At 42.9% G+C, this 23,015-nt stretch overlaps 1 protein-coding gene and 1 long non-coding RNA gene across 7 annotated transcripts in view; one reads left to right on the forward strand and one right to left on the reverse strand.

The window, feature by feature from the left end:
* Nucleotides 1-22,208, forward strand: part of SEC24D (SEC24 homolog D, COPII coat complex component) — a 173,416-nt gene extending 151,208 nt beyond the window's left edge. For all 5 annotated transcript variants that reach the window (XM_059887854.1, XM_059887853.1, XM_024993483.2 and 2 more), the window contains 10 exons: nucleotides 2,123-2,239; nucleotides 2,960-3,130; nucleotides 4,015-4,111; nucleotides 4,236-4,381; nucleotides 6,409-6,547; nucleotides 7,310-7,428; nucleotides 12,510-12,689; nucleotides 14,549-14,740; nucleotides 16,862-16,951; nucleotides 21,379-22,208. In XM_059887854.1, coding sequence (XP_059743837.1) covers nucleotides 2,123-2,239; nucleotides 2,960-3,130; nucleotides 4,015-4,111; nucleotides 4,236-4,381; nucleotides 6,409-6,547; nucleotides 7,310-7,428; nucleotides 12,510-12,689; nucleotides 14,549-14,740; nucleotides 16,862-16,951; nucleotides 21,379-21,519 — 1,392 coding nt within the window. In that variant the 3' untranslated portion in view covers nucleotides 21,520-22,208. The remainder of the gene's footprint in view (nucleotides 1-2,122; nucleotides 2,240-2,959; nucleotides 3,131-4,014; nucleotides 4,112-4,235; nucleotides 4,382-6,408; nucleotides 6,548-7,309; nucleotides 7,429-12,509; nucleotides 12,690-14,548; nucleotides 14,741-16,861; nucleotides 16,952-21,378) is intronic.
* LOC132345561 (uncharacterized) lies at nucleotides 12,683-21,418 on the reverse strand. 2 transcript variants are annotated; one of them, XR_009495011.1, is made up of 3 exons: nucleotides 18,308-21,418; nucleotides 15,370-17,480; nucleotides 12,683-12,960 (listed from the first exon to the last, which is right to left on the reverse strand). It is a non-coding gene; the product is annotated as an uncharacterized lncRNA (long non-coding RNA). The 2 variants fall into 2 exon arrangements; XR_009495010.1 differs by lacking the exon at nucleotides 12,683-12,960 and having other exon boundaries at nucleotides 14,735-15,562; nucleotides 17,366-17,480; nucleotides 18,308-21,416.
* Nucleotides 22,209-23,015: the final 807 nt, after the last annotated feature.

The raw sequence follows: 23,015 nt of genomic DNA on the forward strand, positions 1-23,015 counted from the left end.
TAGAATGGCTGGGATTCTAAACCCATGCAGATAGGAACTATACCCATGATCTTAACTCCTGTGGTATAAAATTACAATCCTTCCATGGATAGCAAAGATCTAGATGGATAGAAGAATTTTTGATAATAAATTCCTTAGGGAAATTGGGCAGGTAAGGCAAGAAAAGTCAAGGAAAAGATAGATTTTTAAGAAAGGTTTTATACCTTTTCTGCTACTTGAATTAAGACAAAAAAATACTTTTCTAAAAATGATAAAAATGAAAAAAATTTAGTCATGGAATTTCAAAACCTTGAATACTGTTGTTATCAGTATCACTGGAAATGTTACTAGGATTCGGTTATTGGAACTACCGTGTGTCTCTCGGCTGGAGTGTTGACAGCTTGCGTCTCCTGTGCTGTGTCTGCACGTGGAGGGCCACTGTCCATGCTCATCACTCTTTACAAGAAGAAGGCCTCCCTGCTCCTCATTAATGTTGTGTCTGTCAGTAATTTGTAATAGAAGTCTCGGGCAACAGTAAAACTGCTGCTCATACTGAGTCCCACAGCAAAGATGAGGCGGGGCTTGGGTTACCTCCCCTCCCCAGGGTATCAGCGGGGACCCTCCCGCTGGGACCCAGTCCACACAGCACATCAGAATGTCACGTGGTGAGACGCATTAAGACCAGGCTAACCTTGAGTTCTCTTCATTTGCTTTTTGAGGAAGTTAGTCACAAACCCACATACCTGATTATTAGCAATAACTTCCCAACACATTTTGCAGCTGACCCGGGCACACCAGCTTGTGCCACTGAACCCCATCTTTGCACACACCGCTCCAGGTCACAGAAAGGGAGAGATGTATTCCAGCCAGAGGGGACAGTGCAAAGAGAAAGAGGTGTGTAAAGCATATGGTGTACTCCAGGAAAGCAGGAAGGGTTAGAACTTCCAGTGTAGGGGATGGTCAGGGCAAGAAGATTAGACTGGAAAACAGATTCAGACTCAGCTCCAAAGGGCCTTGAAACTCTTTTTCCATGCTGTGTGACCTGGGCCAGACTGGCCATCCAGTCTCCTGACCTTAACATGCAGCCCTACCTTCTTCCCCAGGTTGTCAGCATGAAATAAGAAATGTGTGCGAAGGTCTGGGGCAGAGCTGCACACAGCAAATGTTGGTGTAACACATCCCACCGTTTCCTGGCCTTCCCGCCCAGATAAAGGGATGTGGACTTTATCCTGTAATGGAAAGCCTTCAGGCATCACAGGGAGAAAAGCCAGCTCTGTGATCAGAACGGTTGTCTTCGTTTCGAGGCAACAATGTGCCCAGGCGACTTGGAGAGAGGCAGGACTGCAGGGGGGCAGTATCTGGAGTTAACTACTTTCAGTAAGCTTTGCTCATATGCTACTTCTACTTCAGCTCCTTAAATAAGATTTTAAATCTTAGTGCTGAGTCGATGTTCATGGCGCCCACCTGGGCTCTGTTACTTCCCAAGGACTACAGGTCGACAGGGTCATCGTGATCCCACATTTTTTCCTTCTGTCCTCTTGCCTGAAAGCTGGTTCCTCTGTCTCATGTTGCCGCAGCACCACTGCATTCTTGCGCACTGCAGGTGTCATGTGTGTTTACTGACAGTTTCAAAGAAGAGCTCCTATTCCATCAGGATCCTGGGAATCGAAACTTCTACTTTTGGGATTCACCTGGTTCTGAAAGACTTGTGTTAGCTAAAGGAGAAAGTATTTTTACTTGGACACATCATTTTACCAGGTGTTTAAAACATCATGGTACAGAGACCTACATTTAAGTGTTGGCTCTTTGGGGATTCCCGGTGGTCCAGGGGTTGGTACTCCGTGCTGTCACTGCTTGGGGCCTGGCTTCTGTCCCGGCTGGGGGTTCTGCAAGCCCCGCAGTGCAGCCGATATGTTCATATTTATAGTCTCTTTCATTTACAGGTTGTTTGACTTGAAGCAGATCTCTCAGCTTCCCTGAGCCGTTCCCCAGTCTATATAAGGCACAAACAAGGTTATTGTGAGGATTAATGAGATGTATACAGTGCTCGGCTCATAGAAAGGACTTATATTTTATTTTTCTGAGTCCCTTACAATAAAACTTTCCCACCGAAGTCTTTTTTTTCTTTTTTCTTTTTTTAAAGGCAGCAGACTGTCCTGGGAAGCTGTTCATCTTCCATTCCTCTTTGCCAACTGCAGAAGCACCAGGGAAGCTCAAAAACAGAGATGACAAAAAAATGATTAATACAGACAAAGAAAAGGTATTTGTAAACAGCTGCCCTTTGAAATGTCATGTCAGTTCTTACAAGAGAATAGAGAGAGAGGGCATGTGTGATTTGTGTAGGAAAGGGGGCAAAGTTAAATGTATAAATCCAGGGTACTGTACATTGTAAGGAAGATTGTGAATTATAAATAATTTAGGAAACTGTATATTCCTAGGGAAAGTGATATCTGACCTACATTAAGACAAAATCTCAAGCTGCTTCATGTATAACCCATGTAAGACACTGGTTGGTAAGACTGTTACGGGGATGGGAGAAATGGGAGAAAATGCAGAAAGGTCAGGTAGAGGGTGAAAGTGATGGACAGCCCCCTAGGACGGCAGTCCTGAGGTGCCTGGGGCTCAGATAACGCTTTGCTCAAATCCTCTGAGGTGTTGCCCTGGGACCCAGTCAGGGGGCAGGATGAGCCGTGAGGCAGGCGTCCAGCCGGGGCCATGGGACCCCAGACAGGTAGCCTCATGTCGGCCTGTGCAGGGAGGGCAGCGGCGTCAGCGTCCCTGGAGTCATCAGGGGGTCAGATGACACCACGCACACGCGTGCACTTCACGTGGCACACGCCTGGCACACGAGGAGCTCGACGCACAGCCGCTACGCTGGGGAACACCACAGCTTGCTTCCTCAGCCCGGAGAACGCAGTAGAAACTAACAACAGAAACGTTCTGTGGGTTTCATTCCCCCTCTGTGCGTCCTTTTCTTCAGATACTTTTCCAGCCTCAGACCAACATCTACGACTCTCTGGCCAAAGACTGCGTGGCTCACGGCTGCTGCGTGACCCTCTTCCTCTTCCCCAGTCAGTACGTGGACGTGGCCTCCCTGGGGCTCGTGCCTCAGCTCACGGGGGGGACGCTCTACAAATACAACAGCTTCCAGGTAAATGCCCGCTGTCTGTTCCCCGGGTTTCCTCCTGCCTCTCGGAACTTAAGAGAGCTGCGCCCCCTTGTGGGCAACCGACAAATGTGAACTCTGGAGCCGATGGAAAAGGATGGACCGGTGGTTAAGAATTGCTTTCCTGGGAAGGAGAGGGCGGGACGAAATGGGAGCGTAGCACTGGCATACACACGCGACCGTGTGTCAAACACTAGCCAGCGGGGACCTGAGGTGTAGCCAGGGAGCTCAGCCCGGGGCTCTGCGACGACCTAGACGGGGTGGGATGCAGGCTTAGGATGGAGGGGATGTAAGCATACTTACGGCTGATTCACGTTGCTGTGCGGTAGAAACCAACACAATACTGTAAAGCAATTATCCTTCAATCAAAAAGAAATTTTTAAAAAATTACAGAAAAAAATTTGCTTTCCTGCTTCCTAAGGTATGGCAACAGACTGAGCTCAATTCAGCCTCAGGTTTGAATATCAATGTAGCTTCCTTGTTGGAGGGAAATAATATTTTCTATAAAATGTTTATATGTTGTATAAAACTTTATATTCCGTATATTTAAGATTGTTTTTTAAAGTGACCATGTTTTGTTTTAAATTGTTATGGTTTGAAGGGGTCAGTTCATTATACCCCCTCTTCCAAGCCTTAACTGAGTCAAGAGGTGATCAGAATGTCAGCAGTGGAAGGGACCCAGGTCTGTGGGACTTGCTTGCTACGCCTTTCCCCTCCATGGTGTCTATCTGGTGGTGTCTATCTCTGGTGGTGAGACAGATTAAGATTTCTGGATAAACGAGGTTTTAATCAATTTTTTTTTTTTTTAAAAGAATTGTTTTCAGTATTTTACTGCCATCTGGTGGACATGATCGTCCTTTATTTTTTAGATGCACTTGGACAGCCAACAGTTTTTGAATGACCTCAGAAATGATATTGAGAAGAAAATAGGATTTGATGCTATTATGCGGGTTCGCACCAGCACAGGTACTTTCATTTATACTGTTTTTCAGGTCTCTGATGTATAATTGCTTCCTCTTGAAACTAACAACAGGCCAACAAAGAAAATGACAGTAAAATAAGGAGAAACAAAACTTCTGTTTTTCCTCAGGTTTCAGAGCCACTGACTTCTTTGGGGGCATTTATATGAACAACACCACCGACGTAGAGATGGCAGCCATCGACTGTGACAAGGCCGTGACCGTGGAGTTCAAGCATGATGACAAGCTCAGTGAAGACACTGGAGCCTTGATTCAGGTGACTCAGAATGGACTCCTGTCTTTTGCTTAGTTTGTTACTGACAGTGATCATTGGGGAGACTCCCAAGACCATCAGCTGTGTCAGTCTCTCCATAAGGAAGTCCAGCTCCGTTTCTCCGAAGGTGGAAGCCACTAGATTGGAGCGCTCTGTGGTTTATTCTGCACACCCTGGTTCCTGTGCAGTTTCTCTCAACTAATGATGTCTATGGAGTCTTTGCATGAGACCTCGCAGACTTGAGGTCACATGACAGGCATTGGTCCCCAGCCCCCTGGGTTTGCTGCACCCCTGCCATGCGCTGTGCCAAGGCGGGTCATCATATCAGAAGCAAGTGTCCACAGGACATGGCTTTGTAGCAAGTAGGATTAACTAGAAGCCATGGAGACTTTGACATAAAACAGGAGAAATTCTAATGGTCAGTTTTCAGACAACAGTATCACTCTCAAAGAAGGGAGAGGTTGACATCAAATTGAGGAAGAACTCTAGTAACTAATGTGTACTTTAAAATCACAGAAATGGGGAAATGGTTACTTGTTCGCATTACCAAAATGTGTACGTTTATCATTAGTATAAAACCTGTCACCAGAGCTAGCTCTTTCTTTTTGGGTGAAGTGAGCCTGGAGTAGGACTATGATAATGTGGAGGTATTATTTCTGGACCTGAATCCCTGGCAATAAAATCCAAGCTAGGAAGTGTAGCCTCGTTGTGGAAATGCAAGCAGGTATTTGCATGTGAACAGCCCCATTAAAACCTAAGTTTAAACCAGCGAAATGCTGCATGGACACCCAGTGTATCGCTGGCCATCATTCCTCCCTTATGTGTTGTTTCAGTTCAGTTCAGTTCAGTCGCTCAGTCGTGTCTGACTCTTTGCGACCCCATGAATCGCAGCACGCCAGGCCTCCCTGTCCATCACCCTCCAACTCCCGGAGTTCACTCAGACTCACGTCCATTGAGTCAGTGATGCCATCCAGCCATCTCATCCTCTGTCGTCCCCTTCTCCTCCTGCCCCCAATCCCTTCCAGCATCAGAGTCTTTTCCAGTGAGTCAACTCTTTGCATGAGGTGGCCAAAGTACTGGAGTTTCAGCTTCAGCATCATTCCCTCCAAAGAAATCCCAGGGCTGATCTCCTCAGAATGGACTGGTTGGATCTCCTTGCAGTCCAAGGGACTCTCAAGAGTCTTCTCCAACACCACAGTTCAAAAGCATCAATTCTTTGGCGCTCAGCTTTCTTCACAGTCCAACTCTCACATCCATACATGACCACAGGAAAAATCATAGCCTTGACTAGATGGACCTTTGTTGGCAAAGTAATGTCTCTGCTTTTGAATATGCTATCTAGGTTGGTCATAAGTTTTCTTCCAAGGAGTAAGTGTCTGGTAATTTCATGGCTGCAGTTACCATCTGCAGTGATTTTGGAGCCCAGAAAAATAAAGTCTGACACTGTTTCCACTGTTTCCCCATCTATTTGCCATGAAGTGATGGGACTGGATGCCATGATCTTCGTTTTCTGAATGTTGAGCTTTAAGCCAACTTTTTCATTCTCCACTTTCACTTTCATCAAGAGGCTTTTTAGTTCCTCTTCACTTTCTGCCATAAGGGTGGTGTCATCTGCATATCTGAGGTTATTGATATTTCTCCCGGCAATCTTGATTCCAGCTTGTGTTTCTTCCAGTCCAGCGTTTCTCATGATGTACTCTGCATGTAAGTTAAATAAGCAGGGTGACAATATACAGCCTTGAAGTACTCTTTTTCCTATTTGGAACCAGTCTGTTGTTCCATGTCCAGTTCTAACTGTTGCTTTCTGACCTGCATACAGGTTTCTCAAGAGGTTTCAGTCAGTCAGTTCAGTCGCTCAGTCATGTCTGACTCCTTGCGACCCCCTCAAGAGGTTTAGTCTTTAGCAATAATAGGAAAAGCCTGTTGGGGGGTTTAGAGGTCTTGGAGCTGTGCACGCTGTCCTGTGCATGTAAGTAAGACCAGGCTAGCTTGGGTGGACGTGCTAACCTGCAAACACGTTGCCTCTGCAGTGTGCCGTGCTCTACACAACTGTCAGCGGTCAGAGACGACTTCGGATTCACAACCTGGGCTTGAACTGCAGCTCCCAGTTGGCGGATCTGTATAAGAGCTGCGAGACAGATGCCCTCATCAACTTTTTCGCCAAGTCAGGTAACTCTCTGCTAATCCTGGGGTGCAGAGTACCTTGCCTAGTGGTTCAGGCAGCCTTGTGGGTTAAACCAAGTTAGTAGCTAATAGGTCTTGGGATGGTATAGCCTTCTGGTGGGTAAACTTGGAATTTATAAAAGCAGAGGGTGAAGAATAAGAGTCAGCATTTCTAAGTCTAGACAAATAAGAACACTGAGTCCTTCCCAGGGCAACAGAGTTGAAATTGAGGAAGGTGATCCTGAGACTCATGATGGTGTGCCAGTGTGTCCTGAGGCACATGGAGATAATGGAAGAATAGGGTCCCTCACATGAGACTGAACTGGATTAGCCTTACTGAGATAATTAGGAAGTGGTAGGGGCCCGAGGTGGAGTTTCCTGGCTGCTCCTCCCCTCCTTGTCCCAAACCCCAGCTGAAATTCTACACTGAACTTTGGAAGAGCAGTCCAGCCCATAGGAGTTCAGAACATCAGAGATGGTGAACTGGTCTTGCTTTTCTCTATGAGTAGAGTCCTGTTTCTAATCTTCTGAGGACGAAGCTGGACCGATTTCCTGCCTTTTGTTATAGGTAGGCTACTGTTTTCCCTTGGCTAAACCATCATACTTACTCAAGAGGAGAGCCTTATCCAATGACCTTAACATTTTAAAATGCTGTTATTCCTGGCTGAGCGGTCTGAAGATAATAGCAATTTGTTCTTTGATTACATTTGGAGGGATTCCTTTCTGAGCTAAACCTTTTATGCCCTTTTCATTGTTTTGTGCAAACAGCTTTTAAAGCCGTTCTTCACCAACCCTTGAAGGTCATTCGGGAAATTCTGGTTAACCAGACTGCCCACATGTTGGCCTGTTACCGGAAGAACTGTGCTAGTCCCTCTGCAGCCAGCCAGGTAAGTCACCCGCTGTCTTCAGGGACCTGCTCACGCCGCGCTCTGCTGCCGAGGCTGCTGTCGTCTGGGCACTGAGATGCTGTCTGGTGAGCTGCAGCCGAGAACACTGGGGGTGCCACTGGGGGACCACGGTATTTTTATGTGTGAAAGTCGCTCAGGTATGTCAGACTCTGCAGCCCCATGGACTGTAGCCCGCCAGGCTCCTCTGTCCGTGGGATTCTCCAGGCAAAAATACCGGACTGGGCAGCCATTCCCTTTTCCAGGGGATGCTCCCAACCCAAGAATTGAACCCAGGTCTCTCCTACATTGAAGGTGGATTCTTTATCAGCTGAGCTACCAGGGAAGCCCGTGGTATTTTTACAGCCAACATTAAAAAAAACTTAGTGGCCTTACAACATGCAGGAACCTCAAATGTGTGTGCATATTGTGCTGACAGTCACTACATTACGTAAAACAAAAGAATATTATATGTAAGAAATGTCAGTATAAATCAGGTTTTCTTTTGCATATAGATGATGAATATTACATTGTGAAATGGGGAAGCTTAAATACTTTTTGGATATATTAACAATCAAAGTTGACACAAGCTAATGGCAGAAATGACTTATCTATATTTTATAAACACAAAACTTATAAATTCTGAAGTTCTTTGTATTTAATAGTTAATAATAGGGAATTCCCTGGCAGTCCAGTGGTTAGGACTCTGTGCTTTCACTGCAGGGGGCACAGGTTTGATCCCTGGTTGGGAACTAAGACCCCCATGCTCACAGCCAAAAAAACAAAAAATTAATAATAGGTATGAAGAGTTTTGAAAAAAACTGGCTAATAACTTGAAATTTTAGAAGATCTTTTAAATAAATCTGACTCATGAAAACAAAAGACAAAAAAAAAAAAAAAAGGCAGAACCTCAGGCCCACACTTATTTTTGCATCTGTTCTCTTTTTCATAATCTTTCCCATCATAGCTAGATGCCATTTTTCATAGCTGTGTATTGAACATCTGAACCCAGAATCAAAGAAGACAGCAACAGGTGGGAGACTTTCTGGTTAATTCTTGTCCACAGTGACACCTGAAACCCCACCTAAAGCAACCCTTCAGCAGCAACAATAGTAGAGATACATCTGGGGCCAAATTCATAATCTGGGTAATGCAGGAAATTAAAAGACTGTTATTAGTTTGGACTTTTTACAGAAATCCCTTTGCTGTCCAGAGGGATTAAAGTAGCCATCCATTCTTTCATCTCCTGCTGATAATCACAGAGGCAACTCTTAGATCTGTGTGAGTCCGCCCTCTTTGTTAGGCAGAGGGTTTGCCTCTTCAATAAACTCAGCGTCAGTCCCCGTTTCGGAACATCCTACACAGAGCCCCCCAGGAGCCCCTGGGTACAGGCCAGTCAGGACCACTGCACCCCCAGTCTCACTGTTTTGGAGCTCTGGCAACATTGCTCTGTGTCTGGAGTGTCTCACACGTCAGGAGGACTTGCTGAAGAAGAACAGGTACAGTTAGTGAGCTCTAAGGAAGTTTATTTGCTACAACAATTGGATTCAAAAAACCTTACATTAAAAACAAATCTGTTGCCTGCTTAGGGAAGAAATAAAACTGGTCGGTTCCTTCTGGTTTAAAGTTACAAGCTTTGCCTTTACTACTAGATCATCTGTTTGCACAGTTTATTTCTGGAGTGACAGCATTCTGATGCCAGTCTGTTTCTGAAAAAAGTAGATAAAGATTATTCCTGTTCTTCTGGAGATTTTTCTTTCTCCATTAGCACATTTCAGCTGTACCTTTACCCATCAGGGAGTAGGGAAAATGTAGAGATGATAATACTGTTAGTAACAATGATATATTAAAAATACACCATTATTTAACCGAATGGCTAGACTTGAGGTTTTTCTCAGAGAATATAACTTCAAATTTGGTAGTCTTTCCATAGTTCACTTGCAAGAAATTATTTCCATGGGGAAATTTGTAAAGGAATTCTGTTTTATTCAATACTACAGAGCCCAAAGTTTCCTTGGTCCAAGCAAGACTGTTAAGGAGCTGTGTACTTGCATTATATGAACTGAACCTCAGGAGATACGCTTTTACTGAATTGCCAGGGCCAGCACAAGGTTGATGCAAAAGAGGAGCTTAAGGTGCAAAATTTAAGGAGGCACCCATTCTGCAAGTCATAGGATAGATGCTGGGTTAAGACATATAATTTAAAACAACATTAAAACAATTTTTTAACCTTACATAAGCAATGTAGCTTCCTTTTTTATTAAATATAACAACTCACTGTCCCAAACGTAAATATATTACATCATATGGGAGTACACTGACTTCAGGAGGTAAGTCGCATCACCTTAACTGGAAAGTAATAGTTTTTTTTTTTTCTATTACCACATCTGTTACTTCAAAACCCAAAGCAGAGAATTCTCCAAATTCAAACTGGACTCATATGAATTTGCACTCTGTCCTCACTCACACCTTTTCTTCCCGAGAGTAATTTCACTATTTATGGAGAAGATCAGGGAGGCAAGGAAAGGTTTTAAGTACTGATCCGTTACCACATTTCCTTCCCTACCTCAAAAACATTGTCTGTTTTCTTTCACTCTAACTCAATTTTCTTCATCACAAAATTTCCTTCTTACTTTCATTCTCTGTTCTGTTCCTCCTGCCCTCTGTAGTCTCCTCTAATCAGACTTTTTAGTCCTGAAAGAGTCATCATGGGCCAAGCTCAACTCTTTGTGGTATTTAGGGCAACAGATTTCTAAACTGTCTTAATATGACCTGATTAATGAGAAACAGCCAGTGACTTGCAAGATAATATTTAAAAACTGTACATACATGCTTCTCTCTGGGGATCTAAGAACATTTTTAATCCATAACAGGTAAGATCCCTAACTGGTAATTAGCCCAGAAATAGCCCTGGGGCCACTTGGCTCCAGTGACCATGGTTTGTGTCCTGTATCCTTGGATCGTAATTTTTCTTTTTTTAAATCCTAAATTTCTTTGGCTGAAAGCATATTCCAGTACCAAATGCTGTCAAATAAAAATACTTTATGCTAAATAAGTGAAGTAAGTCAAAGAAAGATAAATACCATATGGTCTCACTTGTATGGGGAATCTAAAAGACAGAAACCTAGCTCAGATACTGAGAAGAGACTGGTGGCTGCCGGGAGGTGTGGAGGGTGGGCAAAATAGGCGAAGGGGCTCAAAAGGTACAAACTTCCAGTTATAAAATAAGGAAGTAATGGAGATATGATGTACAGCATAGCTGCTCTAGTTAATGCATGTTTGAAAGTTGCCAAGAGTAAATATTAAAAAGTTCTCATCACAGGGAAACTCTGTAACTTTGTATGGCGATGATGTTAACTAGAATTGTGATCATTTCACAGTATATACAAGTATCAATTATTATGTTATATACCTGAAACTAATATAATGTTAAACATTATTTCTCAATTAAAAAAAAATTTATGCTAGAGAAAAAATTCTAAGAGCATTTCCTCATATGAGGAAACATGCGTTTATCTGTCTTTGGTTTTTTTGAAAGGAGATAAAAATTGAGAGGAAAAACAAACTGCAAAGTAGAATTGTTCTAAAATATATTTTCCTTAACCAGTTAGAAAGTTCTGTCTTACATATTCCTTACTTAGAAGATCATGAGAAGCGATGATAAAGGGATTTGAGGAATAAATCCTATTAATAACAGAGCCCTAAGGGAAATTTTCCTTTCAGCGTGTATTCTGTTAAGGGAATATTTTTTTAATATTAAAATAGAAAGCTAAAAAAAAAATCATGAATTTATAGACCAGATATTTATATTTGCAGATTATCTACTGTATATGCTTTTCTTTTGGATATTTTGTTCATTGACCTACTATAAATGGAAGAAATGACAGTCTCTCTTGATTCTTAGCCATATTTGTAAAACTGTGTTGGTAAGGTTAAACACACAGGCAAATTATTTGTAATTTTTTTACTCATGTTTCTAGAATTGTGTTACTATTTGGAGCATTATGGTATGTACTTGGAGGCAGTTAGAATGAAGTCAGAATGAGCTCACATAAGCCAAAGAGAGGGTGGAGAGGAAGAAGGTACAGGTTGATTTTAAAGGTTATAAAGGTGGATTATAAAGGAATGGAGAGAATTTGTGTTCTAATTGAAGGTAAAGAAAAAGTGAAATCAGGGTTCATCTGGTAGCTGTAGTATATAAAACAGGAAACATAAGAGGAAAAACATGTTTGTGGAATTGTAGGAGTTTGATTTTTTCCTGTTATCATTTAGTGACATACCTAATAAATTCACAAAATATTTCCCGTTTTAATATCTATATATATATTGAACGGCACTGTAATTTGAATTTCCTTATTATGGTTTATCTGTCTGTATGCATATCATCCCCAGTGCACATTAGGCATCTGCATGTGGACTATGGCTCATTCCTCTGCAGAGGCCTTGAGGCTTTGATAGAACCTGTGACACAGTCCTCCTTCAGTGTCTGATGAGTCTGTGACTGTGAGTCTAAGCTTGAGGAAGAGCACAGAAGAAGAGAGATTGAGGGGGTAGTTGGAAATGCTGTTCTTGCTTAAGAGGTAGAAAGAAGCTGGTAATACAGATTAGGAAATAACTTATACATTTCATTTCATTTAATAAACGTGTGTATGACACTGTGTGCTGGGCATTACAATAAGTACTGCACAAATCAGAAACAATTTAATCCTCCTAACCACCCCAGGATCGTGAAGTAGAGGTGCTATTATTTTAGAAGAGAAAATGGAGGAAACGAGAGGATGAGTTTTCGCGAGGCATACAGCTGGTAAGAGGCATGGCCGGGACCACATGCCCCACGGTGAGCTGTGCTGAGGAACGCTGTGCCAAGCTGCCAGGGCCCTGGAGAGCATGACAGCCGCCTGCTGCTCTCTGAAAACCTGCCCTGTGCTGCTTTCCCTGCTCTAGGTGCTGCATGTGGCTTATCATTTCTTCCTCTCTGCAACCTCAGAGAGCAAATCTTGTTTCTCTTTTACAGGTAAAGTGCAGTGGGCCTTGATTCTCAGCAAAGAGCACAAGCATCTGAAACCAGTGTCTCTCTCTTCCAGCTGATTTTGCCGGATTCCATGAAAGTCCTGCCGGTGTACATGAACTGCTTGTTGAAGAACTGCGTGCTGCTCGGCAGACCCGAGATCTCCACAGACGAGCGGGCCTACCAGAGGCAACTGGTCATGACCATGGGCGTGGCCGACTCACAGCTCTTCTTTTACCCACAGCTTCTGCCCATAGTAAGTAGGAAGCGCGCTGTGGTGGCGCATTTCCTAGAGAGCCTGGGAGAGAATCATCGTTTGTTCTTAACCAGAAACTTCGGTGTCACGAGCAGCGCAGGCCTGAGACGGGCTCGGGGCTGGGCGCTCCAGCTCACGGAGCTGTCGGGTGACTGCATCTCTGCCCTCATGCCCAGACAGGTCCTCTTTGACGGATTAGGCAGACTGAATGGTCAGGAAGCCCAGCTTCAGTTGAAGAAATCTACTATGGCATGAAAGGCAACTGCTGTATCTGTATGGACGTTGATAAGCACACATATATTTGTTTTTAGACAGTGTATTAATTGTCTGAGAGTCACCACGTTTAATCAGAATGGCTCTGATGAACCTTGTGCAGGCGCCCTCAGGGAATTTACCTGGTGATGTACTCTGCTTCTTTACTGAAGACAGCCCTGACGTGCCTTGGCTCCTTCCCCGCGAGACCTAGCAGGTTATAGCTGAGGGGTCAGAGCTGGGGCAGCGAGGGGTGGTTTCTGACTCCTGGATTAAAACTCACGCCCAGGCTCTCAGTAGTAGTGCAATTAGGAAGAGTTAACGTACATTCAAATAATTGATTTTCGGATAAAACTGGACTCTGCCAGAGAAGCTAGGACCCTGGGGAACACGGACATGACGTCTCACTAAGACCCACGGAGGTCGCGGTGGCCAACATGTCAATAAACCCCGTGGGCTGCTCGCAGTCCTCTGCTGTGAGCTCGGCAGCTGACAGTCTCTCCCTGTAGAGCGCCCTCTTCACCTGCTTCCCGGGTTGCTCTCCCGCTTCCCCGGCCTCTCCCGCTGCCGCCTTTGCTGGTTTACTCTGCTTTCCCCGTGTGGGCCCCCAGGGCTCAAGCCCCGGGACCCTTCTGCTGTCTGCGCACACAGCCCTGCGGGGGTCTGACCTGCGTCAGGCCAGCAGCCACAGTCTATGCCAACGCTCTAGCTCCCGTCTGCAGCAGGCACTGCCCTGAGCTCCGCAGCGTTGGCGCTGGAGCCCCTAGGGCCCGTCTCCGTGGGCTGTGACGGGCACCGCCCCCGAGCACGCTGGGCCTCCTCTCCTGCAGTCTTACCCCCCTGCGTCTGTCACCCTCTCTCCTTCCGGTTCCTCGGGACCAAAGGCCTACGCTCACCCTTTGGCTCTCTTCTTCCTCACCCACCACATCTCATCCGTCAGCACTCTTTCTACGCCCACTGTCACCACCCAGACTCCCAGCAGAGTCGCCTCTCCTAACAAACCTGCTTGCTGGCACCTGTCACTTTTTGGCACGTAAGTTAAGAGTAACACTGTTCAAATAACTGTCGGTTCATGGCCCTCCGCCCCTCAGAACACCTCAGGATTTCCCACTTCAGGAGAAGCCGACCTGCTTCCCGCCTGGGCCCCACCCTGCTTTCTGTCTGACTCATCTTATTTCTCTCTCTCTCTACTCCAGCCACACTGGGCTCCTCTCTTAGCCCTGAACGTCCGAGACGGTCCTGCGCCTCAGGCCCTCCACACCCGATGCCCCCCATCTGGAATGCCCACGGCCCCCGGCTCAGATGTTACCTTCTTAGCAAACCTCTGACTCCCCTGTTTAAAACTAACACCACCAGTGTGCTCTATCCCACTGCCCTGCTTCACAGCACTTAACACCTTTTAAATTTCTATATACTTAGGTTATCTGCTGTCCTTTCTTCCCTCCAAAACATGGTTAGCTATACAAGGTGGGGATAACTTTCTAATGACTAGAATGCCTGGCGCAGAGCAAGGACTCATTGAAGTGAGCTGGGAGGGAGGAGGGGGAAAGGGTAGGAGAGGAAGGAGGGAGCAGGAGGGCCTTCTGACTCTCGCCTCTGCCTCGCAGCACACCTTGGATGTCAAGAGCACCACGTTACCTGCTGCTATTCGCTGCTCTGAGACCCGTCTTTCAGAAGAAGGAATCTTCCTCTTGGCCAATGGTCTAAACATGTTCTTATGGTTGGGAGTAAGCAGCCCACCAGAACTGATTCAAGGAATCTTTAATGTGCCATCTCTTGCACATGTCAACACAGATATGGTAGGTATATTTTTTTTCTTTGCTTTGCAGTAATAAATTCTTAAATGCTTTTTGTTCATATGCAACCATGTATTATAGAGAAAACAATAAGGTCTGTAGTTCTATATAAGAGAATTTCATGTTTTAATGAATAACAATTAGCTAGCATAAAGTTGTATAAAGTATTATCCGACAACCAAATTATATGACTTTAATAGAGACTGCTGACAGTACCAGAGCATTTTCTATTTGTTAATCACTGTGCTCCAAATACTTTAAACACACTATTTCATTTAATTCTTGTAACAAATCGGTGAGACAGATACTAGTATCAACATTTTCTAGACATCTCCAGTGAGGCGTAGAGACAAGTTCTTTCAGTAGTAAGTGGCAGAGGTGGGAAGTGAGTTTGGTCTTAGGCTCTGGGCTCGTCCCTGGTGCTGAACTACATATTCACAAGGATGTAGAGGCTGTCATACACATTTAGCTACAGATATGACCACCCCACAAAAACAAATTATGTGCCCTTCTGTTTCATTTATTTCAAAAGAGATTTTAGATTTGATGTGGAATGAACACAAATGATGTTCTTCTTAAACTATAATGGCTGGTTTTCCTAGCATACTCTGAGAATCACACTGACTACATACCTTATTTGCAGACCATCGTGTGAACCCCACTGCTGTGATGGTTGTCTTCCTCTGCTTGACTGGATTCCCTATGAATTCAGATGCAGAATGCAGCAGAGAATTTGTTCCCTGAGTCCTCACTCATGTTTTGGCAGATGGCTTAAGGCTTTAATTTCTGGTATGAAGGTAGACACATAGCATCTGGAGAAGAAGTCTGGATTAAAATTTCAGGTTAAATAGATACGTGGTCAGTTTAGAGAGCTGCATATCTATTATGAATGTAAAAATATATTTTTAAAGAAGTTAAAGGTATCCATTAAGAGGTAGTTTTAAGATGAAGATTTAGAAATAGTAAGATGTTTGCATGTGGTTGAAATTAAGAATGATTAGAAATGCAATTTCTTAAAAATTAAAGTTCAGTGGGCAAAGAACTATGAGCATGAAGAATGTTTATATAAAATTTAAGGAAGCCTCCTTTTATGTCATATATTAAATATTAAATTTCACATTACATTTAAATTTCACATATAAATGTTAATGCATATTTGTTGAATATAGATATGGAGTAGCCAAAGTCTGTCCACCACAAAGCAATAGATTGCTAGGTTTGTGCTTATGTCTCCATATTTCTTCTCAACCTTCTTCAAAAAGTAAGACAAAAAAACAAATATTGCTTTCTTTTTAGAGGCAGTTGGCACTTTTAGACATATACATAAAGTATACTTATTTTATGTTTGTTTTTTAAATAAAAATTAAAAAATAGTCTTAAATGTCAAGAGAATACATAGAGAGTGTGGAATGTGAATATAAATAATGAATTTCCTGCCATTTTTTTTTTTTAACAACTCCTGTGAAAAATATTGGCTATGATCTTTTCCTGGGATGTGTGACTTTTTGGTAAAATGTTCCAGTTCACTTTTCCAGTAACTAACTCACAGATGTTGTCTTAGCTCCTTGCTTAGAAGTAAGCATTAACATTTACTGTCTTAATGAAAGAAATCTAAGTTCAGATCTCTCATGTCCCCTGAGGGCCACATGCAGTAGGTGCTATCTTTTATATACCATTACCCAGATTTCAGGGAAATCTGAGAGGCCACAGTCCCTCTGAGAAGTCAGCATTTGGTGGTTTGTTTGAATTTTGGGACAGTGGTATTTGGATGGCATTTTCCACGTGGGGTAATGCCTTAGGATCCTGCCGCTGATCCACTGAAGGAATGAGGTATATCGGTCTCTCATAACACAGCCTTGAAATATCCATCTTGCAAAGAAATTAATATCATGGTGAGTTGACATTCTTTGCAAAAATCGTATACTGTTTGTGTCAAATTATGCTGATAAGTATGAATCATTTTTAATGCATTTTTATTTCACATTTTTGGTTTTTAGGTAGATGAACTAAGCCAACAGCATGGAAGGATGTTTTTTAACTTTAACATTCTAATAATCTCATTCTGCTTCTATCTAAATGTTATAAGTTGTACTGAAACTTAAACTTTATTTTCCTTAAATTTAGACATTATTGCCTGAGTTGGGAAATCCATACTCACAAACACTCAGAATGATAATGGGTATTATCCAACAAAAGCAGCCATATTCAATGAAGGTAAGAATGAGATTTTCTTCTTTCAAGTGTTTTGATTTCCAATGCATGTCCTATATTTTTAGAACATGATTTCTGATAGAAAACTCACAATCTCTGAGTATACCTACCTACCTGTCAACCACACACATACAAAAATAACTATCACCATGCATTAACTATGGATTATCTTACTAAGTATTAACTTAGAAACAATTGGTATTATTAAGTCTTTGAAATGACTTTTCCTTCAGTGCTTAAAATTAAAGAAGTATAAAAGCATTTGTTAAATTTGACTTTTACAGCTTTTGATTTATTATCTCTAAAAAATTTTGTTATCCTAGTCTTTCCAAGCTTTTTTTGAGTGTGAGTAAAAGACTTTAAAATGTCTGTTAGGTCAGGAAAATTATGCCTTATTGCTAAGTGCCAAGTACTCACCCCTGTCTTCCTTTTCAAGCTCAATAGTAGAATTGCCTGGAGTGTACAGATGACGGCGGTCTACTTCTGTACGACCTCCTGCAGAGGTGCAGGACACTCAGCTGCAGGCAGGCCTCTACAAGAACCAGGGCATTGTGGGGCTATTGTTCCCCCGAAACATAAATATTATGTCAGTTTATATCAGTGTTCTTTACCATGATAGATACTCGTGCACGCAAACGTCAACTTTAGTAGAACTTTTGGAAAGTTGAATAAAGAGCTTTATAATCTCTAGGACATCTGGGTAAACAAAACCTTTCCAGAACTGTTTTTACATCACTACTTGGGTTCGGTTTTAGGGCAGGACCTAGAGATGGCAGAGAAGGCTCAAACTAAACATGTTCTTCACACAACACTCTGAACACCCTTGAGACATGTGATGAAATCTTAGGGTCGTATGACACACAGATTGACCAGAACTAGTGTTCAGCATTCACAGCAAGGATGATCCACCTTTGTCCTAGTGGCTGCATCTCCACAGCTGGCCCCAAATGCAGAGAAGGAGCCAGACTAAACGTGGCGATCACCCCTGTGCTCAGTAACCCCTTCTTCCAGGAAAAAAAAAAGCACTTTCCTCCCCTCTGCTCCATGACCTGCTTATCAAGGTCATGTCAGCTTTGGTTATTAAAATATCTGAGGTAGTTGCCAAATATGATATGTAAATAAAATATAAGAAGTTATATAATATTAATACTAATTTTAGCTTAAATGATTTTTTTTATGTGCTACTTGGAAATGTATCTCTGTTTGAAAAAATCCTTGACATTCTCAGGGTTTCAAAGAATTTGAAAATCTAAAATCCAGAAATGTGAGAGCTGAAGGAATCCAGGAGATGATGCCTGGTCCCCCACAGGCTCTCAGCTGCAGTTGCTGCTTAGCAGACGTGAAAAGGAGTGCACTCACCTGGTCAGGGTGCACAGCTAGGTCACAACAGACACGGGCCTGGCCTGGCTGTTCAGTCCATGCACTTGGTTTTACATCTTCTTCTCCAACCTTTGAAAATGGATCACACAAAGGAAATGGAAACACATTTAAAGAGTCTTTATATCTTTGAAAGAGTCCAGATTGACTAGGAGGAGAAAAGGGTCAAGGATAGCTGCCTTCTCGATTATGCTAGTTAGTTTTTCAGAGAATCAGCCCTCTTAGAGCTCACTGTCAGCACAGTCTTACATTTGTGGGAGAATTAAAAAAAAAGATTTCCATCACAGTGTATTCCCAGATTACCTAAATCAAATGCTTTACTGAAATTCTAGTCCTACCCTGCTTCATGGTTCTCCAGGCTCCAAAGTATCTCTTCTTCCTCTTGTGTTTCCTAGAATACTCCCTCCCCACTGGCTCCTTTCCAGTTTACAAGCTGTTGTCACATCTTCCTTCTTTGAAGCTGCTGCTTCTCCAAGATGCTGCTCCGTTTTCCTTTTTATCCCACAAATTTTGTACTGAATGCTAGAGACATAGCAGGCATTTTACCACCATGCTTCCTGAAATGTTAATAACTGCTTGTAATTTCCTTCTTCCCAGCTCGTTTTCCCTGAACTGCCAAACTGCTAAAGACGTGTTATTCTCAACCCCTTTACAAGATTGAGTACTACTACATTCCTCAGTGTTTCTCTTCTGTCCGCTTTCAAGACATCATACTCTCCTGATTCTTTCTCACTGACCTTTTTCCTTTGGCTTCTCTTCATTCATCTGCCCCTTAGGACGAGTTGCGTTTTCCTAAGTTATACCCACGGCGCTCTCTCATTCAGCATAGTCCTTTTGGGCCATTCTGATCACTGCCGTCATTTATCTGTGCCCTGTGAAACAGGCAATGTGAGAGAAGAAAATGCATTTTGAAGTACAATAATTCTGTAAGCACTGGTAACATGGCCCAGAGAATATCGCATTTAGACCAGTTGGATTAACCAATCCTTCCACGGAGAGGGCACACAGGAACCTGCAGGGGAGACCAGCAGTGACCATTTTATAGTCCTCTCCCCTCTCCACCCCACCCCACAGAGCTGCGTCCCTCCCTGTGGAAACACTGAGGGGAATAACACACAGATTCCCAGTCCCTCCCAATATACTTTCTCCTCTGTCGTGGGTGGTGTATCCATGAGAAGACTACCAGCGTGTCAAGACGCCATATCCACCACTTCTATAAATGCAGTTCCCTGAGACTTTCCACCAAGTGCTGGGTGATCCAGCTTTGTAGAGACTCAAATGCCAGAGCAGGATATTCCTTTACCTTAAAGATGAGTTTCTTCCAAGGTTGAAATTCATCCCCTCTTCTATTTCCTACTTAAGATCATGGCCAGATGCACACATCAGAGAAGGTTTTAACAGTGACCACTACATTTAAACCAAAAACTAAATAAATGAATGGCAGTACCCCCAGATGAGCAATATGAACTTCCATTAATTTCCATAGAAAAGTTAATTCTAAGGAAATTAGGGCCTCAAATCCTTCCCTCCATGGTGTTTTTATTCTGCCCAGTCAGCCTGAGCTGTCTCACTGAGGCCAGACCCACATTGGTGTTGCCCATAGCAGACAATGGTAGAGTCCTAGCGGCACCTGAGGAAAGGTGGAGAAGACAATTTACTTGTGTAAATTTCTCTTTTTGAGAAAATTGCCTTGGTTTCAGGCTCACCAGGATGCACACTTTCAACTCCTTGGCGATGTTCCCATGGGTGGGGCTAGTTTCTTTGCCCTCATCAGATGGAATATGACCCTGCACACTGCTGTTGCAGTGTCAGCTCCCAGGGCCTGGCACGGACCAGCCAAGACGTCACGTGTGTCCATTATCCATGTGGAATTAATTAGCCAGCCCGGAACAGTAGCTGCACCCAGCCGATGTGGAATGTGCCTTCCTTGGCGTAGCGGGTGTGAAGCTGGTAGCTGCAGGCACTTTGGGTGGTTTCACCAGGCAAAAGGAAGTGAGATGATGCCCTGGTTCTTCTTAATTATATGGGTGGTAGATGGAGACAGTATTTTGCACATCTCTCTGCACTAACCACACACACAGCTCAACAGATATCAAATTCTCACCTTTCTGATCATTTGCTTTAACTTCTTGAAATACAAGTGAGTAAGTGGGTCAACAGAAGAGCTGAGAGAATTCATGACAAACTACCTTTTTCTGGGCTTCCTCCCCATGGGTCTCTCCCTGTAGAGCAGCACTGTCCAATAATGCAAGCTGCACATTAATTCTATACTTTGTAGCAGCCACAATTAAAATGAAAAACTACAATTTTGAGAAGGTTTTAACTTACCCAGAATATTACCATTTCCACATGTAATCGGTGTAAAATTATTTTGAATATTTTAAGATTTCAGTAGTTTAAGAACATTATCTTTTCCATCTGTCTCCTTTGCAGCTACACTGCCTCATTCAGGTCTTGACTGTCTCCCACCTTAGATGCTTCCAGCTGCTCCCTGTCTAGTTTCCCTCATCCCCCTAGTGAATGCTATGCACCATAGCCAGTTGTTCTTCATCAGCTTCATTGAATCACATTTCCTACAAAAACCCAAACGCGTCACCTCCCATGGACTTCTAGAAGTGTGTGCTAATTTACCTGCCATCCAGGACTGTGTATTTGGCATGGACTTCTAGAAGTGTGTGCTAATTTACCTGCCATCCAGGACTGTGTATTTGGCCGTGGTTCCCCAGTAGAATGCTAACACCATACTCCTACATCCTTAAGGAAATCTACATCCTTAAGGAAATCCTACCCTGTCCTTTAAGGTTCAGCGAGTCACTGCCATTGTGAAGCCATTTCCAGCATTCTGCTTGTGTTTCATTGTTGCCACTTACATGTCTTGATTTTTGTGGCTTTGTACTCAATGCCTCTCTCCACTCTGGGTAACAGGCACTTTCCTATCCTCCTCCAAGGCCTCATAGACAACAGACATGTAATTCTGGTGGAACTGAAGCATGCAGAATTGAGCCACATTCAGGAAATGTTTATAACCAGCTGCCTTGTTGTTTTCTTCCTAGCTGACGATAGTCAAGCAGCGAGAACAGCCAGAAATGGTTTTCCGACAGTTCCTGGTAGAAGACAAAGGACTTTATGGAGGATCATCCTACGTGGATTTCCTTTGTTGTGTTCACAAGGAGATCTGTCAGCTGCTTAATTAACAGAATCTTCTCTATTGTTAATACTGCCTTTCTAAGGAGACACTCTCCTTCTTGGTGCCTAATTCTCTGGATAGTAACAGTCTAGTTTTGATTTCTTGCTCATTTTCAGAATAGCTTTCCAAGATGGCATTTTAGAACTTCAGCTTTGGTGCTCAGGTATAAAGCCAGTTGAGGTACAATTGTACCTTAAAGGGAACAGTCTATTTCTGATTGCACAATTTAAAAAAATGATGCAGTTTGCATTTCATGAAAGGCATAGTTTACAGAATTGTAAACATTCTCAATTTTCTTTCTTTGTGCTAGACATATAAATTATTTTTCAAAATGTATAGATTTGGGGTAAAAAGTTGTCTCAGTTCCTCTCCCATTTACAGTAAGGGATAAAAAAACTTAATTTTTACATTATACTTAATTTTTTAAAAACAATATAACCCCATTGAACATTTTTCAACTTAAGGTTTGCATAGCAGACTTTTAAATAGCCTTGGAATCTATTTTGTGGAACAATTTGTGTTCTACGTTTTTTTCATAATTACATGTTGTGTATGTTAAGACTATTTTCCAGTTGTTATTTTGTCTGTAAAACTGTCTTATCAATATTCTTCATCATTCCCTGTACAATTTTGATGGTTTCTACCTGTATATAATGGATCTTAACCAGTATCAATAAATCACTTCATATGCTCTTACCTACCAGGTAGAATTCATTAGGTATTTTGAGGTTTTAAAAGAAACTCCAGTACTTTGGCTACCTCATGCGAAGAGTTGACTCATTGGAAAAGACTCTGATGCTGGGAGGGATTGGGGGCAGGAGGAAAAGGGGACAACAGAGGATGAGATGGCTGGATGGCATCACTGACTCGATGGACGTGAGTCTAAGTGAACTCTGGGAGTTGGTGATGGACAGGGAGGCCCGGCGTGCTGTGATTCATGGGGTCGCAAAGAGTCGGACACGACTGAGCAACTGAACTGAACTGAAAAGAAATAAGAGTGGTAGTTAAAGTGTCTTGGAAAAAGTTGGATGGATGGATCACTAAAAAAATAAGTTTTGGGGGTGAGTTGGGAAGAATCAGGTAAATAAATAATGTCAGACAGTGTACTCAAGAAAGGCAATTTAACAGTTCTCCAATGAGTCTTGGTGAGCAAAATAAATAAAAACAGGACCATTATTAATGAATATACATAAACCTAGGAGAGTAGCTTTGAGTGATGTGACACAGGTATCTGTCTTTCTCTCTCCTGCTCAACTCTGATGTCAGTGATGTGAGTAATTAATAAGAGCTAAAGTACACTGAATACATACAGTGTTCCAAGAACTGCACTGGCTGCTCTGTGAACATCTCCACCTTCATTCCTCACAGTAACCATAATCTAATTAGCCCCATTCACAGATGAAGAAACAAGCTTGAAATGGCTAAGGATTTCATCTGTGATTACATCTCAGACATCCGAGAGTGTGAAGTCAAGTGGGCCTTAGGAATCATTAGTATGAACAA

Source organism: Bos taurus, chromosome 6, assembly GCF_002263795.3.
Source record: "Bos taurus isolate L1 Dominette 01449 registration number 42190680 breed Hereford chromosome 6, ARS-UCD2.0, whole genome shotgun sequence".
In the NCBI taxonomy this organism is placed as follows: domain Eukaryota; kingdom Metazoa; phylum Chordata; class Mammalia; order Artiodactyla; family Bovidae; genus Bos; species Bos taurus.